At 47.8% G+C, this 18,921-nt stretch overlaps 1 protein-coding gene across 1 annotated transcript in view; it reads right to left on the reverse strand.

Moving 5' to 3' along the window:
- MAN1C1 (mannosidase alpha class 1C member 1) overlaps positions 1–17,048 on the reverse strand; it is a 151,788-nt gene extending 134,740 nt beyond the window's left edge. Inside the window, exon 1 of the mRNA XM_025278710.3 lies at positions 16,290–17,048. Coding sequence (XP_025134495.1) covers positions 16,290–16,829 — 540 coding nt within the window. The 5' untranslated portion in view covers positions 16,830–17,048. The remainder of the gene's footprint in view (positions 1–16,289) is intronic.
- Positions 17,049–18,921: the final 1,873 nt, after the last annotated feature.

The following is an 18,921-nucleotide window of genomic DNA, read 5'->3' on the forward strand; positions in this document are numbered from 1 at the left end:
GTAAAGAATCTGCCTGAAATGCAGGAGATGCTGGAGACACAGGTTCGATCTCAAAGATTCCCCTGCAGAAGGACATGGCAACACACTTCAGTATTCTTGCCTGAAGAATCCCATGGACAGAGGAGCCTGGTGGGCTACAGCCTATAAGGTTGCAAAGGGTTGGAAACGATTGAAGCGACTTAGCATACACACCCAGGGTAGGCACCTTGGTCACTCCAAACTTCACCTCCCATATCCACACCTGTATCACACCCCTAGATCCAGCACAAGGAGCCTCTTGCTATCTGACAAGTCCACTCCACCTGGTATTCATTCTCCACATTTGCCTGAAACACTGACCTTTCCCCTAAGCTCACATCAGAGCCGCTGCGACCCCAGGCCTTTGTTCACCCATGACTGGGGCTCCATGGTGTCACAAATGTATGCACACACATCTGCCTGGGTGAGAAGCCTCACGTTTGCACCCTCAGCATCTAGGGCACTGCCTGGCAGGTGGTAAGAACAAGGTAAGTTTTCTGGAAAAGTTGAGCTGGAATAAAACAGATAAGCGGCAGGTAGTTAATATTCCTCTCACTGCGTATCAGCTCAACTACGTTATTTCATAAGGTCTGGTTTGGACCTGTTTGACAACTAGGTTTCCAACACGAATCAGCTCTGCAAATTCTAGCAGTCACATGAAGGCGGTTTCTAGAACAAGAACGACAGGGAGAGAAAAAAACAGCAGCTCAGAGAAGGAAGCAATGAGGGCTGCATCAAGAGAAAATGAAAGGAGAGGAGGTCAGGCCCAGAAAACGCCAGATCCTCTCCAAACTGCGGAATGGCATCCACCTGGGGTGGGGGTGGGGGGCGGCAGAGGGGACCCACGCAGAAATGCCTCGGCATCTAATTAAACATTTTAGACTCCACTGCACACGAGAAGGAAACCTGCGTCCCCCATGGAACCCTGACAAATGAGTCGTTTCCAACCAATCTATCACCATAGCATCTGGGCACCTCAGGAAGATGAAAATAAGACCAATACATAAATGAAAACCAATATATAAACAATCGTCTCCCCGCACAGGCCTCCAGGAAGCCACGGCTACAGCCATCTGCCAAGTTCCACCCTCGTCACTGCTTCCCGCAGCCAGAGGCCTCTGAGTAAGCACGGTTTAATATAAGATTTAACAGCAGAAGGAAATTTCTTCTCTGAAGTCTGCCTCTCCATTAATGCTCCTACGCTAAATGTCCACCGCTTGAAGCTGGAATGAAATAAGTTTGGCATTAATAGGACTTTGTTCTATGTGCCACGTCAGCCAAAGAATTTGCTAGAAATAGTTGGGGCAGATTGACGAAAGATCGCAACTTGGCACAGGTTGAAAATTCAAAGGTTTCTTGCATGGAAACGGAGCTCTCGGGGGGCCCGTCACTAAGCCGTGGGAAGGAGGCTCACACTCATCTCTGGCGTATTTTCACCTCCTGCGGCTTCCACGCGGAGGGGGCCTGGGTAGATGTGATCTGATCAACCCAGGACAGCAATTCTCAGATTCAGTCACATCCAACACCTGGCAAGGCAGGGATGATATGAAATTGCAGCACTCCTGCCCTGAACCTGAACACCTGGCACCGGGTTTTACTCTTTTACTTCAGTATCTTTTTCCTGAGCATCTGTGATTTGATTTTAGGGCCCAAACAGCAACAAAAGGCTGCTCTGCTAACTGGAAAGGGGCAGAAGCAGTAACAGTGGTGGGGGTGAGAAACCAACTTCTGGACAAGCAAATATTTTCATTCCAGATGTTTATATTCTGCCTGCTTTCCCCCAGAAAGATTTATGTGGGACAGGCAAGTATTTATGCAGTTAACCGAGGTTTCCTTTCTTCCATGCATCTGTATACAGTGGGAAATGATTCCGACACACAACACCATTACACAATGAAATTCCTTAAAGCCAGAGATTCATCTCTAATTTTCTTTAGCTCATATAGCCTTTGGTGTGTATAACAATTTCTGTTTCCAAGATCTTTTTCTTGAAATCAATTTATGGCTTCTCTTGATGTTAACAGTTTATGCTCTTAACACTGGAAACCTCAGTTTTAATTGAGTCTTTTCTCCAGGACATCTGACCCGATCCTGGTCTTAATAAATATAGAAAATTTCCAACCTCTTCCATAAGTGGGTAAAAGGGAAATATAGTCAGAAAGGAGATACAGCTTAGGTGGAAGATGAGTCCTGAAGCATAGCTGTACATTAAAACCGTCTGGGAAATGTTTAAAAATCCCAGTGCTTGTGCTGTATTCTGGACCAATTAAACCAGAACCTCTGGGGTAGGAACTTGGGTATCAGTATTTACTAAGAGACCCCTAGGGAGTTCCAGACTGCAATCAAGGTTAGAATCCCTGTTCTAAGGATTCGTGAGACCCGTTCTGTTCAATGTCAACCAAGACTATGACAATTTCTACTTTATTTCACCCCAAAGTGAAACCTCTTCCTCTAAATGATCAACCTGGACCCTTCAGATAACGTAATAGAAAGAATGTTAACCAGACTCAGGAGAGGAGGTCTGAGTCAGTGCATCACCAATTAAACTGGCAGGGCCTGGAGTTGGTCACTTACAGCTTTTGCAGGGTGTTCATTCCCTGAGCTATAAAAAGGGATTATCGCCCTGCCACGTATGCCACAAGGCTGCTGTGGAGACAAGCTAAACTCTTAATGGGATGCAAGGGCTCTACTAAGAATATCACACACACAAGGAATCTTTGATCTCATCTGTCCATGAGGTTAGGTATCAGCCTGGTCCAGCCTCTACTCCCCTTCAAAGCAGGTCCCCTGGAAACTCCTCCGGGGAGAATTTAAAGACAATGGATGGTACAGGGAGCAGAGAGTCAGAAATCTCTTCTCTGACATGCAAGAAAACTTCAAATTCCAGGGCTGACAAACTGCTCCCACTGGTGCCAAATTTGAGCGCACTTTACTCAGATCACAGAGAATCTGATTACGCTTTAATCTAATCCAGCGCCTAATCACAGGAAAGGCTAAGGCTGTTTGTCTCCCTCAACCCCATCTGGACCGACGCCACTCTGGTACCATTCTTATTACTCAAGGATTGATAATCAGAGCTCCTACCATGATTACAGGGCCGCTATTACACAAGACCACCTCTGAGACTGCATCGGTGTGAAGTCTCTGCCTTCTGTGAAAGTATACACCCTGAAAGACCTGCTATCTGAAACTGCTAAAGAAGCCTCTAGACTGAGCTGCTATTTCTCTGTCAAAACATGAACCTTTCTCTATAAAAGGTTTCCTTATAGTCTAAAGCAGGAAAATTGATTATATTTATAGGTTGCTCTCTAAAAGGTCCAGTTCTGAAAGCAAGAAATTTACATCTTCTTTTCCCACTGATTCTTATCATTAAAAACCAAGACTACTCCAGAGCTCTGTAAAGTATGTGACAGACGGAGAATGGCTTCTGGGAGAGCTGGAAAAGAGGAAGTTTCACTGATTTAGGTCAAGAACACAAGTACAGAAAAACAAAAAAGGAGCCAATGTCTTTCCAGGAGATCGGCATTTACTTGGCAAAGTTTAGGTTTAACCTCTGAAAAGCTCATTCCAGGAATGAAAGTGGAGGAAAGAGATCTTAAATAAGAGACCTGTAACTTTAATTCAACACTCCCCCGGCCCGACCCCAAATGAGACGAATGAAATTAAAGATAGCCTTTGCAATAATACACTACATTTATTTCCTACTGAACTTTGCTGAATGAGGGGAGATAAGAGATCAGACCCACAGCCATGTAAAAATCCTTCAGCCATGTATATTTACCTTCCTTCTGATCAATAATCAGCAATTTGGCCTATACGAATAGCTTTTTTTTATGTGGGGATTTACAAACCAAGTTTCTAAAACGTCATCATTAGAGTTAAGGTAGAGAGGCTAGAGAAAATATTTGACAGATTAAAAAATTCTGAGAGGAAAGTCACACTAATAGAGACTGCTAGAATGTCACAGATAGCAACAAGTATTTCTTCTAACACCTCAAAGCAGATGAGCAAAAAATGCACAAATAATTTCAGATGACATCAACCAGAAATTAGACACCCCTTTGAGAACTACTCTATTTATTCAGGATATAATTTCAACACAAAATTATATTTCATGCATCTCATACCAACTACCAAAAGTAAATAAGAATCTTTAAATATCTAAACTGTACCAAAATACGTCAAGTTTATATACTTCATTCAGGAGTCTTCTGAGACCTACTCAAGGTCTATTTATTTGTACTTCATATATAATGCTAACAAGATAGATTGAATGCTTCCTAGCCATCTATAGATTAGAAAATAGCAAAATAGGAAGAGTAGAGAATAAACTGGCCAGAAGCAGGCATCTTGACAGCCCAGAGTGTTAACAGCTGTCAGCCTAACAGGAAAAGGGGATAAAAACTACTTAAAAGCAGATTTAAAACAAAAACAAAAACAAAAAAAGATGAATCTAGAATCTCAAAAGAGTACATTCACAGTGTTTGGCAGAAAATGTTTACCAATCAGTAGTCACATGAAGATGTAGGAAAATGTGACCCATAACCAAGAGATAAAACAGTCAACGGGGATAGACCCAATAATGACAAAGAAGACTTTTTGAAAAGCTATTATAGATGTGCCTTAGGATTTAAAGGACAAGATGAAAACGATGAGTGAACACATGTGAAACATTGAAGAGCTCAAAACAATGAAAAAGGTCCAAATGGAAATTCTAGAGGTTAAAATCACAACAAACTGTGGAAAATTCTTCAAGAGGATGGGAACACCAGACCACCTGACCTGCCTCCTGAGAAATCTGTATGCAGGTCAGGAAGCAACAGTTAGAACTGAACATGGAACGACAGACTGGTTCCAAATAGGAAAAGGAGAACGTCAAGGCTGTATATTGTCACCCTGCTTATTTAACTTCTATGCAGAGTACATCATGAGAAACGCTAGGATGGAAGAAGCACAGGCTGAAATCAAGATTTCTGGGAGAAATACCAATAACCTCAGATATGCAGATGACACCACCCTTATGGCAGAAAGTGAAGAGGAACTAAAAAGCCTCTTGATGAAAATGAAAGAGGAGAGTGAAAAAGTTGGTTTAAAGCTCAACATTCAGAAATTAAGATCATGGCATCGGTCCCATCACTTCATGGCAAATAGATGGGGAAACAGTGGAAACAGTGGCAGACTTTATTTTGGGGGGCTCCAAAGTCACTGCAGATGGTGACTGCAGCCATGAAATTAAAAGACACTTGCTTCTTGGAAGAAAAGCTATGACCAACCTAGACATTAAAATGTCTGCATATTAAAAAGCAGAGATATTACTTTGCCAACAAACGTCCGTCTAGTCAAGGCTATGGTTTTTCCAGTAGTCAAATCCATGTATGGATTTGAAAGTTGGACTATAAAGAAAGCTGAGTGCCGAAGCATTGATGCTTTTGAACTGTGGTGTTGGAGAGTCGCTTGGACTGCAAGGAGATCCAACCAGTCCATCCTAAAGGAGATCAGTCCTGAGTGTTCATTGAAATGGCTGATGTTGAAGCTGAAACTCTAATACTTTGGCCATCTGATTCGAAGAGCTGACTCATTGGAAAAGACTCTGCTGCTGGGAAAGATTGAAGGCGGGAAGAGAAGGGGACGACAGAGGGTGAGATGGTTGGACGGCACCACCGACTCACTGGAGTTGAACTAGAGCAAACTCCGGGAGTCGGTGATGGACAGGGAGGCCTGGCACGCTGCAGACTATGCAGTCGCAGAGAGGCGGACACAACTGAGCAACTGAGCTGAACTGAGAGGTTAAAAAAATATCTGAAAGTTAAAAATTCACTGGGTGGGCTTAGCAACAGATTGGACACTACAGAAGAAAATTTCAATGAAATTGAAGATAGGTTAACATAAAGTATCCACACCAAAGTGCAGAGATAAAGATTGAAAAGAAAATGAGCATAGATTCAGTGACTTCTAGGAAAATATCAAACAATTTAACTTATATGTAAGTTAAGTTCTAAAACAAAAGGAGGTATATTGGGGTAGGAAAAATATTGAAGACCTAAGGGCCAAATTTTTTTCTAACTTGATAAAAATATCAACCCATAGACACAAGAAGCTCAACAAACCCCAAGAAGGATACACAATTACATCCACATTTAGGTATGTCGTCAGATGACTTAAAGAGAAAATCTTAACAGGATCCAAAGGGAAGAGAAAGACATTATACACAGGGGAATATACTCTGATCTTTCATCAGAAGCAATACAAGTTACAAGACAATGGTTGGTTCATATAAAGAAAGGGTGGTCGGCGTGGAGGGGATCAACTTAAAATTTTATATCCAACAAATATATTCTTTTAAGAGGAGGGCAAATAGAGGCATTTTCAGAAAACAAAAGCTGTAAGAATCAGTCAACAGTAGACCTACACTTAAAAAAAATGTTCAGAGGAATTTGATTTATAGGTTCAAGGCAAATCCAATAAAAATCCCAGCATGATTTTTCATAGAAATGGGTGTACTTATTCTCAAATGTACTTCAGAAATGTAAAGGACTTATAGTAACTGAAGCCATTAAAAAAAAAAAGTTCAAAGATGGAGAAATCACACTACCTGTTTTTAAGACCTACTATAGAGCTCCAGCATCAGTATAGTGTGAACTGACAACAAGGACCTGCTCTATAGCGCAGGGAACTATATTCAATATAAAAATCTGTAATAGAAAATAAACTGAAAATGAAGATATATAAAAAACTGAATCACTTTGCTGTACAACTGAAATTAATGCAGCACTGTAAATCAACTATATTTCAATTAAAAAAAAAAACTTGGAAAAAAAAAAGCCAAAAAAATTCCAGGAAACAAACAGCAAGATGGTTTGCTTAAAGCCAATCACACTCAAAAAAAGACAGTATAAACTGGCATAAAGACAAATCAATAGAACAGAAGAGTCCAGAAACAGAACCACATACATATGATAAATTACTCCAACAAGGTATCAAAGCAATTCCAAGGGGAAAAGAAAGCTTTTTCAACAAATGGCACTAAACAACTAGACATTCAAATGGAAATAAAGAACCTCAACCATATACAAAAGTTAATTTGAAGTATAGGAAAGACCCAAATGTAAAAACTAAAATGACCAAGCTGCTAGAATTAAAAGGAGACTATCTTCATGACCTTTGGGTAAACAAAATAAAATTTTTAATCTACACAAGAGTACTACCATAAAAGAAAACATTGATACACCAGATTTCATCAAAATTTAAAACTTCTGCTCTCTGAATGACATATTAAGAAAATTAAAAAATAAATCATAGAGGATAAATATAGGAATATGTGTTATTGCTCAGCCACTTGGTCACGTCTGATTCTTTTGCAAACTCATGGACTGTAGTCCACCAGGCTCCTCTGGCCATGGGATTTCCCAGGCAAAAATACTGGAGTGGGTTGCTATTTCCTTTTCCAGGGTATCTTCCTGACCCAGGTATCAAACTTATATCTCCTGCATTGGCAGGTGGATTCTTTACTGCTGAGCCACCTGGGAAGCCCATGCATATATATATCTGACAAATGACATATATCCAGAATATGCAAAGGATTTCTAGAATAAGAAGATGATAAATAATACAAATTTTAAAAAAAATTTTAAGGGGGGTGGGGCAAAAGACCCAAACATACCCTTAAAAGGAAGATAAAGAAATGGCAGATAAACATATGAAAAGATATTCAATAACAATGGCTAACAGGAAAATGAAAACTAAAACCTCAACTTAATATTCAGTTCAGTTCAGTTGCTCAGTCATGTCCGACTCTTTCCGACCATGAATCGCAGCACGCCAGGCCTCCCTGTCCATCACCAACTCCCAGAGTTTACCCAAACTTATGTCCATCAAGTCAGTGATGCCATCCAGCCATCTCATCCTCCGTCGTCCCCTTTTCCTCCTGCCCCCAATTCTTCCCAGCATAGAGTCTTTTCCAATGAGTCAACTCTTCGCGTGAGGTGGCCAAAGTATTGGAGTTTCAGCTTCAGCATCAGTCCTTCCAATGAACACCCAGGACTGATCTCCTTCAGAATGGACTGGTTGGATCTCCTTGCTGTCCAAGGGACTCTCAAGAGTCTTCTCCAACACCACAGTTCAAAAGCATCAATTCTTTGGCGCTCAGTACTATACATCAAATAGAATGGCTAAACCAAAAAAGGTGGACAATAGCAAGTGTAGGCGACGATGCAGAACTCTCACACACTGCTGGTGGGAGTATTTAACGGTCTGACTATTTGGGAAAAGTGTTTCCACTTCCCTACAAAGTTAAACAAACATTTACTCTGTGAGCCAGCAACAATATTCCTAGATGTTGACACAAAAGAAATGAAAATATACCTACATAAAGACTTGTGCATAAAATGTTCGTAACAGCTTTATTCATAATAGCCAAACACTGGAAACAACCAAAGGTCCAACCACATGTGAATGAATAAACAAATCGTGGGATATTCATACAGTGAAATACATCTCAGCAAAAAGAAACGAAATACTGCTACACACAACATGAATGAGTTTCAGAAGCATTAGCCTCGGTGAAATAAAGTTTTGCACAGAATGGCATAAATTGTACTACTCCATTTAGTTGAAGTTCTAGAACAGGTGAGGCTAATCTCTGGCAACAAATCAAAACAGGGTTTGGGTATGGATGATGGGGGACTGACTGAGAAGGAGCAGATGGAACTGTCTGGGTGATGGAAATGTTCTATATCTTCCTAGGGGTGTGGTCTACACGGTTTTCTGCAGTTGTTAAAATTTAGCAAACTGTATATTTAAGATCCGTGCATTTGCCTATATGTAAGTTACACTTAAATAAATAACTAGTTTCCTTGGCCAAAATCACTGCAGACAGTGACTGCAGCCATGAAAGTGAAAAATGCTTGCTCCTTGGAAGGAAAGCTATGACAAACCTAGACAGCATATTAAAAAGTAGAGACATCACTTTGCCAACAAAGGTCTGTAGAGGCAAAGCTATGGTTTTTTCAGTAGTCATGTATGGACGTGAGAGTTGGGCCATAAAGAAGGCTGAGCACTCAAGAGTTGATGCTTTTGAACTGTGGTGTTGGAGAAGACTCTTGAGAATCCCTTGGACTGCAAGGAGATCCAACCAGTCCATCCTAGAGGAAATCAACCCTGATTCTTTGGAAGGACTGTTGCTGAAGCGCCAACACTTTGGCCACCTGATGTGAAGAACTGACTCATTGGAAAAGACCCTGATTCTGGGAAAGATTGAAGGCAAAAGGAAAATGGGACGGCAGAGGATAGGACGGTTATATAGCACCACTGACTCAATGGACATGAATCTTAGCAAACTCCAGGAGACAGTAGAGGACAGAAGAGCCTGGTGTGCTTCAGTCCATGAGACTGTAAAGAGTCAGACATGACTTAGCAACTAAACCACCACCACCACCACCTCCTTCACAGGGTTGTTGTAAAAAAAAAATAAGGCAGTGAGAGACCAACAGTCTTACCTAAATGATTCATCAGGGCCTAATGGGATGTGCTGTATTGCACAGTGGATTTTATGGTGACCCCCAAGTCACAGTAGAGGTGAAATGAGGGGAGAAAAATCTATCAGCCACTGAAAATGGTTGTTATTCAGTGAAAGCTATTTACCTAGAAGTTTCGTCTATAGAGCAGCTGACTCCCAGAGCATGCCAGGGAAAAGCATAATTATTGCTTATCAGTTAAGGACACTAATCAGTATGCCCAAGTTTCTTCTGTACCACTGCAATACTGCACTAAAACAGATGGACAACCGCCCTAGCCTCAGCTTTTAATTAATGAAAATTCAGAGTTAAGAGACATATCCAGACTCTCTTGTGAATAAGGGCTCTTCTGACTACCTGCCTGTCAAGTGTGGGGAGACCTCAACCCAGATCTTAGAAAACAGCCTTCTCAAGGGAAGAAACATGTACAGCTGGGCCACCACACTGGGCCACAGCCTATAGCTGTGGTCTCCATGGTTTCAGTTTTCTTTGGGGATGGAGAAACCAAAAGGTAGGCCTGACTTCCAGCTATCTCAGCCACACCCTGCGTTTAAGAGAACCAAAACCATACTGCCTTGGCTATTAACCAGCCACTGGAGCTGAGTGGGGGTGAAGGAGGGAAGGGGGACTTGGATCCTTGGGTCCTCAGAACTTCTTAAGGAATCTCCAGTTTCTTTTCCTTACCATCGTGTGCCATGAGAATTCAGAGCTTAAAAAAAAAAATCTGTTTTTTCCCCCAGAGTATGCAAGCACTGGTTCATAAGGCCTTGGGGCTGAGACAGTGGAAAATGAAGAACCAGAGCTTATTGTTTCAATGAGCCTGGTCTTTTTGGGGCTGCAGTTGTACAGAACTGGAATAATAATCATTCTTGATTCAGGACACTCATTCCTGCTCCATGTATGTGAAAGTCACTCAGTCGTGTCAGACTCTTTGCGACCCCATGGACAATACAGTCCATGGAATTCTCCAGGCCAGAAAACTGGAGTGGGTAGCCTATCCCTTCTCCAGGGGATCTGCCCGATCCAGAAATCAAACCGGGGTCTCCTGCATTGCAGGCAGATTCTTTACCAGCTGAGCTATCAGGGAAGCCTGCTCCATGTATGGCACATCTTTTAAAGTGCCCACCACTCTCTCTTGTATCCTGTCCATCACGCTCTTGTGAAAGCTTTCCTGACTTGGCCAATGAAAGCAAGGCAGGGAGAGAATTTCCTGAAGCCCTCGCCACCTCTCTTGGTGCAGATTCGACTTAGGATGCAGAGGCAATCACCTTCCCCACGCCAGAGGCAGTACCCATAGGCCGGTTGCCCACCTAGATTACCAAATAGCTTCCCTGCATGGGGCTTTCCAATCTGTGAGCCTGATTTATTTTTTTCAATAAGAGAAAAGATGTAAGTCCCTTTGAGCAAACTATGCGTGATATATATCACAATATTTATTTTTGGTAGAGTAATGGATCAGTCTTCGGGGAGAGCTAGAGAAAAGGCATTTCTTGAGCTCGGATGTAAATCAGTCACTCTGAAAACTGCAGGGAATCTATATTCTTGCCCCCCCTGCTAACAACAGTGTGAAATAAGCAGCTGACTTTTAAAAGTCATTGCACTATGTGTTTCTAAACCTAACACCAAGGACAGAGTTAAAGATGAGAGGCCCGAGAAATGACTGCTCCCGGAATGCCTGCACCAAGTCTCCAGAACAATGGTGCAGCTCACAACGAAAGTAGAGACCCACCCAACCTGCGGTTGTTAAGTTGTAGACCCGGTGGGGACAAGGTCTGAGCTTTGCTCTACGTCAGTCCTCTTAGTTCTAAGCAGCACTTAAAAAGGATGAAGTGTGTGACTGGGCATACAATGTGAGGGTCTCCCAAGGGACTTGTCCAGTTCTTATCGGCCAGTCTTCTTGTCTATATTAAATGTACCATAGAGCAGAATATACATCAGGAGAGAAACTGAAGGACAAGCGGGTAAAAATCTTCAGTGGATTTTCAACTCAAACAGAGCTCTTCGAAGGAAAGCTATTTAAATCTGAAGATGTTCCTAATATTAATTATCCTGAACATCTCACAGGCTCAGATTCACATGCTACAAAGAACACAAAACCTTTTAATTTTCCTACCTGTCCCTGAGACTAGCAGTGATGAATCAGATATATAGAGAAACCACATGTGACTAACAAACCAGCCCATTAGTGGGGAGCAAAGATCATTTGCCAAGATGACTTATCTGGACATAGTCACACATCATAACCAGCAATGTCCTGGAGGCTTAAGACAGCAGGCATGGAAGGCAAGAGCTGGGGCACTCTCTGCCAAGTCTCAGGACTCCAAGGTAACTCGGGCATCTTCCAGATGCCTGCTATCCAGGCATGAAAGATTTTACTCATGGCTGCCCCCTCCCCAGTCCCTTCAAGTTGCACTTGGAAAATTACTGCAACTTCTAAAAGGCTTCTTGGGTCACAGAGCTGCTGAGCCCCCAAACCTTGCTGTGGTCTCTGCTCTGCAACTCCTGGAATTCCAGGTACCCTCAGGAAGAAGACCTGGCCTCTGCCACCAGCAACCTTAACTGTTAGTTATACTGCAGCCACTCATTCAAGTATCTGGGCTCCAGTGAAGTGTCAGACCCTATCCTAGGTGCTTGGGCAGATCCATAAATAAAGCAAGTGGGAACAGATGGGAGAGAAGACTTCCCTAAATGCCAATCCCTTCATTTTACTGTGAAAACTGAGGCCCAATGACAAACAGAAATTTTCACCTGAGGTCAGGGTTGATGGCTTGGCTAGGGCCTGAACCCAGGCTGGACACCCAAGAAGACTGTCACATACAGTGGTGCAGAAACGCACATTTTTTATATGGGTGCCCCACTCTCACTGACCAATTCCCTCTAACAAAAGCCCCCTTCACCAGAAGGGACAATTGAGGTTCTTTAGATTAGCAACCAGCCATCATTAGTAGGACCCAACACTGTCTGAAACCTTTCATTGGGATGCAAGCCTGGCAAGCTATTCACTCCCAACCCTTGTCATGTGTTCAGTTCAGTCCAGTCGCTCAGTCGTGTCTGACTCTTTGCGACCCCATGGACTGCAGCATGCCAGGCTTCCCTGTCCATCACCAAGTCCTGGAGCCTACTCAAACTCATGTCCACTGAGTTGGTGATGCCATCCAACCATCTCATCCTCTGTCGTCCCCTTCTCCTTCTGCCTTCAATCTTTCCCAGCATCAGAGTCAGCTCTTTGCATCAGGAGGCTGAAGTATTGGAGCTTCAGCATCAGTCCTTCCAATGAATATTCAGGACTGATTTCCTTTAGGAGGGACTGGTTGGATTTCCTTGCAGTCCAAGGGACTCTCAAGAATCTTCTTCAACACCGCAGTTCAAAAGCATCAATTCTTGTCATATGTGAGAAAGGTCTATTGAACTTCAATAGCAGCCTACCTATGATCCTAACATAATTATAACAATAATTTCCTACATTATCATCAGATCTGTAAGGGAAGGCAGTCAGTAAGCCGTTTCTCATTCTTACCGACCCCTTTACTCTCCAAGATGAGCCCAAGATGAGGCTCTGTCACTGCTCAGTCCCATCTCTAAAGTTCAATACATGTGACAGGAATACTTAGCTATGTGGTGCTAGGAATACAACAGTGAACACATGACCATCATCAACAAGGGCACAACACTGTCCCTAACTTCAAGGAACTGAGACATGCTGCAAACAGGGCTGGGAAAAGCCCAACTGCTAAGGAGTCCCTGGCCAGACTGGCAGTCTACTTAGGGGCCGGGTCTGGAAGCAAGCGTTTATGTAACCAATCTCTTTCCCTCTCTCTCATCCCACTTTACAGGAGGAAAAACAAGGTCCAGGAAGGAGAGGAAGTGGCTTGTCCAAAGTCAGACAGCTGATGATTGAGCGGACACTTGAATCCATGTTCTCTGGGTTCCCCTTTTCACCACACTGCCTCCTCCAAGGTTCCAAAATTACAAGTGAGGAGAAATCGTTGGTTCCAGTGACAGATGGTTTCCTGATGTGTGAACAACCAGAACAGGCAGCCTCAACTCATCTTATCAGCAGAGACCTTGTGTCCATGGTCCATCTCTCACACTAGAATGTTCGTAAGTATACTTCGTTGATCTAGAGCCTGAGTGTCCAGTCGTCATTCACTCTCATTTATCACCCTCTCTGAATCGCTCTTGATGCTTACTTTTGCTTTAAAAATCTCATCTTATAAGAACAGAGCCCTTTTTATCTGATGCTAGCTCCCCCTCTGCTCCTGGGGTCTAATCAATCCATGTCTGGAAATAAACAAACCAGAGAGGAAAGCAGCAGTCCCTTTTCTGAAAACAGGCACCTTTCTAAAATGATCTACCCCTGGGCTTGGCACAGATAGAAATTTAAATGAGAAGGAAATAAAGACATCCTCCAGCAACAGTCAAACGCATTCCTCATCAGGTGGGACACCAGGGAAGTTAACTCTGTGTTAACAGCTAAACCAGACACTGCCCACATTTTTGGGGGGGGATGGTTATTTGGGGAGGTGGGAAAGGGAGAGGTACAAACTCAAGACATGTGAAGAGACAATAGGCTTCAAAACATAATAGCATATATAGTAGTCCTGTCCCCTCCATTCTGAGGAGCTTACGGTCTTCAAGACTGTAAGAGAGGGTTCACTGAACAACCAAAGGTACAGACAAGCAGGGTTCTATCTACTACCAGGGGTGTACAGAGACGCCAGACAGAAAGATCCAGACACCTGGCAACTGACACAGACCTCCACCCATTGTGTTCCTTTATACTCACTGGCAAAGCAGAATCTCTACACCTCCCACCATCCCCAGCCACTGCAGCAAGTCACTGCCCACAGCCTCTGCCCTCAAGGGAGGTTCTCTTGGTATAGAGGGGCAGAACTTGGTTCCCCACTGACCAGCCCACTCTTCCTACCACGGCTCCCAACCACAGGCTTTCAGAAATGGGTCACAGTCTTAGATGTAAATGCAGAACAAACTGCTTCCAAAGAGGACAGTAGTTAATTCCTAATCCTTTGGGGGATCTTTTGGAAAATCTAATGGCAGCTCCACACCCCATGAAAAACCCCATGCATGCACTTTATACGTGATTTCACTTGGAGTCATTGCCTTCTGAGGAGGTCTGAAAGGGTTAATGTGCTCAGAGGCAGTTTCAGGAAAGGGAGCTGGAGTGGTTCAGGTGAGTATTCAGCAACACAGCTCCTTAACCAATGGGGGAGAAATGATGCCCCTTTCTTAGCTACTGCAAGTTCTAAGCTTCAGTTAACCTTTGGGATTTCTGTAAGGATTTGGAAACTGACAGCTCACATTTGCACACAAGAAACAAGGACTCCTCTTTGTGATTTCCGATCCTGACATCACAAAATGTCCAGCGATTGCTAGTTATTCAGTAAGATAGAGTCTCCACAGGGCTTAGCATAGAAAGCTGAGTAACAGCAGCAGAGATAACTAGGGGAGAGGTGGGTGCTGGGAGAGAGGGGTGGACTGGACAAGGGGAGGAGGGCAGCTCAGCTCTCAGCTGGCTCTGAGCAGGTCTTGGCAGGGCAGGTCCTGACCCTTGCTGCCTGCTCTCCCTGGAAATCAGAGCAGACTTGCTGACTGCTCTGCAGCAAACCAAGAGGTCCAGATAGAAGCAGTCCTTTCCTTCTGGGTCCACGGGGACAGAGGAAGATCTTCTTGATTCTAGGGAGGAGACCCTGGCCCACTGCTTGCCCACAGCCCCCTCGTGGTCCAGGGGTGTCACTGCAGCCCCCTCCGCAGTGCTGGGCAAATCCTCACACAGGCGGCTCCAACAGCAGGCAGCTCTAACAGTGGTTGAGCGGAACATTTAGTTATCAGTGGCGGCTTGGCAACTGTTTCCAAGCCATCCATGGTGAGGCTGCATTTGCTTTTGGCGTGTTAAACTAGGACTCAGATTCAGACTCAAAGTGATCTATCTAACCCCTCTCTGGTACAATCCCTACAGGAAACCAGTCCAAGACCTGCTTCATTAAGCCAATAACCTCAGAGCTTCTGTATCATTACCACTACCTTATTGATCACTGCTCCTTGTATCACATGCAATTATGTACAATTGTTCCAAAGCTCAATAGAAACAGTTAGTAAGAATGTAGGACATCTTCTGGCTTGTGGGTTGCTGGCTAGATTACAAAATACTTGCAAGGACATCAAGTATCCCCCAAATTCTGGATTTCCAGGTAGCAGATCCTAAAGGGATTTAGATGTCATGACTTAAGGATTCACAGTGAGAAAGAACATGGCCCTTGGCCCCTTAGAACAGAAAGGGTGCCCATTAATGAACCCCACTCCCGTATTCTTGCCTCGAGGTGCCCCTGGACAGAGGAGCCTGGTGGGCTACAGTCCATGAGGTCGCAAAGTGTTGACGCCTGAAGCGACTGAGCACGCATGCATGCATGCATGCATGCAGCAACTCCACAGAAATCTTATTAGCATCTCCAAAAGGGAGGGAGCAAGGCCCACCTGGGCTCAGGACTAGACTGAAAAGACCAGAATCTGGGGGTGAGGGAAAGTTGGTCTAGGGCTTTAGCTACCATCTATCAGGAAGGTGGATGGTTAACTGAACCCAGCACTGGAAAAGTGTGCAGGAAGGAGTGAAGGTGGGAAGTTTGGGAGGAGGGCCTCGAACAGGTCAGGGAGCCGGGGAGTGACTGGGGGTGAGCGAGGATGGATGGAAGCACAAGAGCCTTCTTGTAAAATATTCTGTGGAAGGAGGAGGAGAGTCCTTACCTCCTTGATTTTCTCCCGCTGGGTATGAACTAGGCTCTGGGGCTCCTTACTCCTGTCGGCCCTAGTCCCCAGGACCGGGTGGCGGAGGCGGCTCCGGAATGCCTTGAAGTCAAAGCCAGAGGGAACGCTCCCCTCCTGGGGTCTGAGGGCCGTGGCGCCGCCGCCCCGGGCCGCCGTGGCCTCCTCTCGGGGTCCGGTGGGGTGCGTGCGGCGCAGCCACCCTTTTCTGCGCCGAGAACTAGCTTGGCTGCCGGGGTCATCCTTGCCCGGGGCTGGAGCCGCGGGGGCCGGGTTGGGAGGCGACTCCTGTCCGCGGGCCCTCGGGTGGCTGGCGACTTGGGCCACCGCCTCCAGGCCGGGCTGCTGGGTCCGAGGGGCCAGGAAGAGGCGCTTGAGGCGAGAGGAGTTGGGCAGCAGGAACAGGGCCCCGAAGCACAGGGTGACCAGGCCGGAGAGGAAGAGGAGGAAGACGAACTTCTGCGGCAGCCGCAGCCCCCACGGGGAAGCCGGGACGAAGCCGGGCACTTTCCTCACGAGCATCTTGACCGGGCACGGGCCTGGGGCACGCTCAGCTCCGGCCGAGCTCCTGAGATCTTTGGAGTCCAGGCACTTGTCAGCAGCTGGGCTCGGCGAGCGGAGTTCGTCGAGGGCGCGCCGCCCGGGGTGGGGGTCCCTGAGAGTTTCGCCCTTTCGGGGGGCTTGTTCCCGGAGTTTAGGGAGTTTGGAGAGAGTCCTCCCGCGCCGGGACAGGGGGAGCGGCGGCGGCGGCGGCGGCGGCCTCGGCGGGGCCCGGGCGAGCGAGGCAGGAAGGCTCGGGGCCCGGGCCCGCGAGGGTCGACCGCGCACCGCAGCCTTCCCTCCGGCCGCCGCGCCGCCCCTCCTCGCCGCGGCCGGAGTCCGCGGGGCCCGCGCCCCTTCCCGCGCTGCGGCCGCCGCCGGAGCCCGTCACATGCCGTCCGAGGCGCCCAGGCTTGTCCACGAGGAGGGGCGCCCGCAGGCCTCGTCCCCGAGCTGAGCCGCCCTCAGCAACCCCCAACCACCCCGGGCCAAAGTTTGAGCCTCAGAAGCAGTTTCCCGAAGGGGTCGACTCCCGGGGGCGGGGGGGCGACGCGGCCGGGCTGTCAGTGGCTCTCCGAGAGAGCGCTGGAGCGGCCGGGTGGCGACAGCGCTGGGGGCTTTGGCTATCGGGACACGTCCACAACTTTGCTCCGCCGCGGGGCGGGCGCCGGGGAGCTGGGGGTGGTGGTGGTCAGGCACTTCTGAGCCAGGCGAGGCAGGGGCGGGGGGGGCTCCCGGGAGCGGAGGGATGCCTGAGCCGGGTCCGGGGCGTAGTGCCGTTCGCGACCAGCCGCGGCGGGGGCGGCTGCAGCTGCGCTGGGGATGGGGTGGGTGGGGGGGGGGGGAGTGCGGGCTCCCGCCCCTCCAACTCTCGGTAGGGCTCCGGGTTCCCGCTGGGATCACCTGTTCTCGGTGCCTGCCGGCTCCGCGGAGCGCGCAGTCCCGGCTGCGCCTCCCCCGCTGCAGCTGGCTTCCTCGCCGCGGCCGCTCCAGACGGGCCGCCGCCGCCGCCGCAGACTGAGCCGCCGCCGCCGCCGCCGCCGAGCCTGCGCCCCAACACGCGCGCACACACCGTCCGGACGCCCCCGCCGCCGCCGCCGCCGCAGCAGCTCGGGCTTTCACGGAGGCAGCGCCCGCGGCCCCGCCTCCCGCCGGGCCACGCCCTCGGGCCACGCCCACTGCGCGCGCCTCGCCTTCCACCGCCGCCGCGGCGCCGCAGCCGGGCCAGTTGGCCTGGCGACCCGGGGTGGGGAGTGTGCAGGGGCCTAAGCCCGAGTCCAGGAGAGGGCCCGGGACTCCAAGCCACGCCCCCTCCCTCCAAGGGCCGCCGCCGCCGCGCACACGCCCCCCCCAGCCCACCAGCACCAATGGTCCAGCTGCGCGGGGTTGGCGAGGGCGGGGGGGTGGAGAGCGGCGCGAGGTCATTGGCTGCCTCGCAGGGATCCCTGTTGGGCTGCGGTCCCCCATTGGTTAGTGCCCAGCATTCGCCGGACTGTGAGCGACCGAGACACCCCCCCCACCTCCGCCCCGCTTCTTGCCCCCACCCGCGCGGCTCAGGTTGTTGGTCCCCTGGAGCAGGCAGGGGACCCAGCCGGTCTGCTAGGACCCTGGCGGCCGTTCGGTAACCTCACTCACCCCCTCAGTGCCAGTCCAGAATTGGCAGGGAGCCGGGAGCTTGCCCGGGGGTCCCAGAGCTTCCGCGGGAGCCGTGGAAGTGCTGCTGTGGCCGGCTGTGAGGAAGGGCTGGCTGAAGCCCCCGGCCAGGGAGCTGTGGCCACGGTTGGGCTGGGTTCAGGCAGGGTTTCCACCGGACGCCCCCCCCCCCCCGCCCCCGCACCGGCAGACCACAACTCTGCCTTCCTTTTCCTATGGCCCGAAACCAGGCCGGGGCCCCTGGGTGGGGCAGGGAGAGACGCTAACCGCAGCGGAGTGTAGGGCAAGGAAGGAGAAAGAACCTTGGTCGTCTGCGTAGAAGACCACACACATCATGTGACACGCGTACCCAGAGAGGCCTGCGTGTGTTTATGTGCACGTGTGTGCTTCTACGCCTAGATGCAGATGCACTTGGAGATTA

The sequence above is a fragment of the Bubalus bubalis genome, chromosome 2 (assembly GCF_019923935.1).
Source record: "Bubalus bubalis isolate 160015118507 breed Murrah chromosome 2, NDDB_SH_1, whole genome shotgun sequence".
NCBI lineage: Eukaryota > Metazoa > Chordata > Mammalia > Artiodactyla > Bovidae > Bubalus > Bubalus bubalis.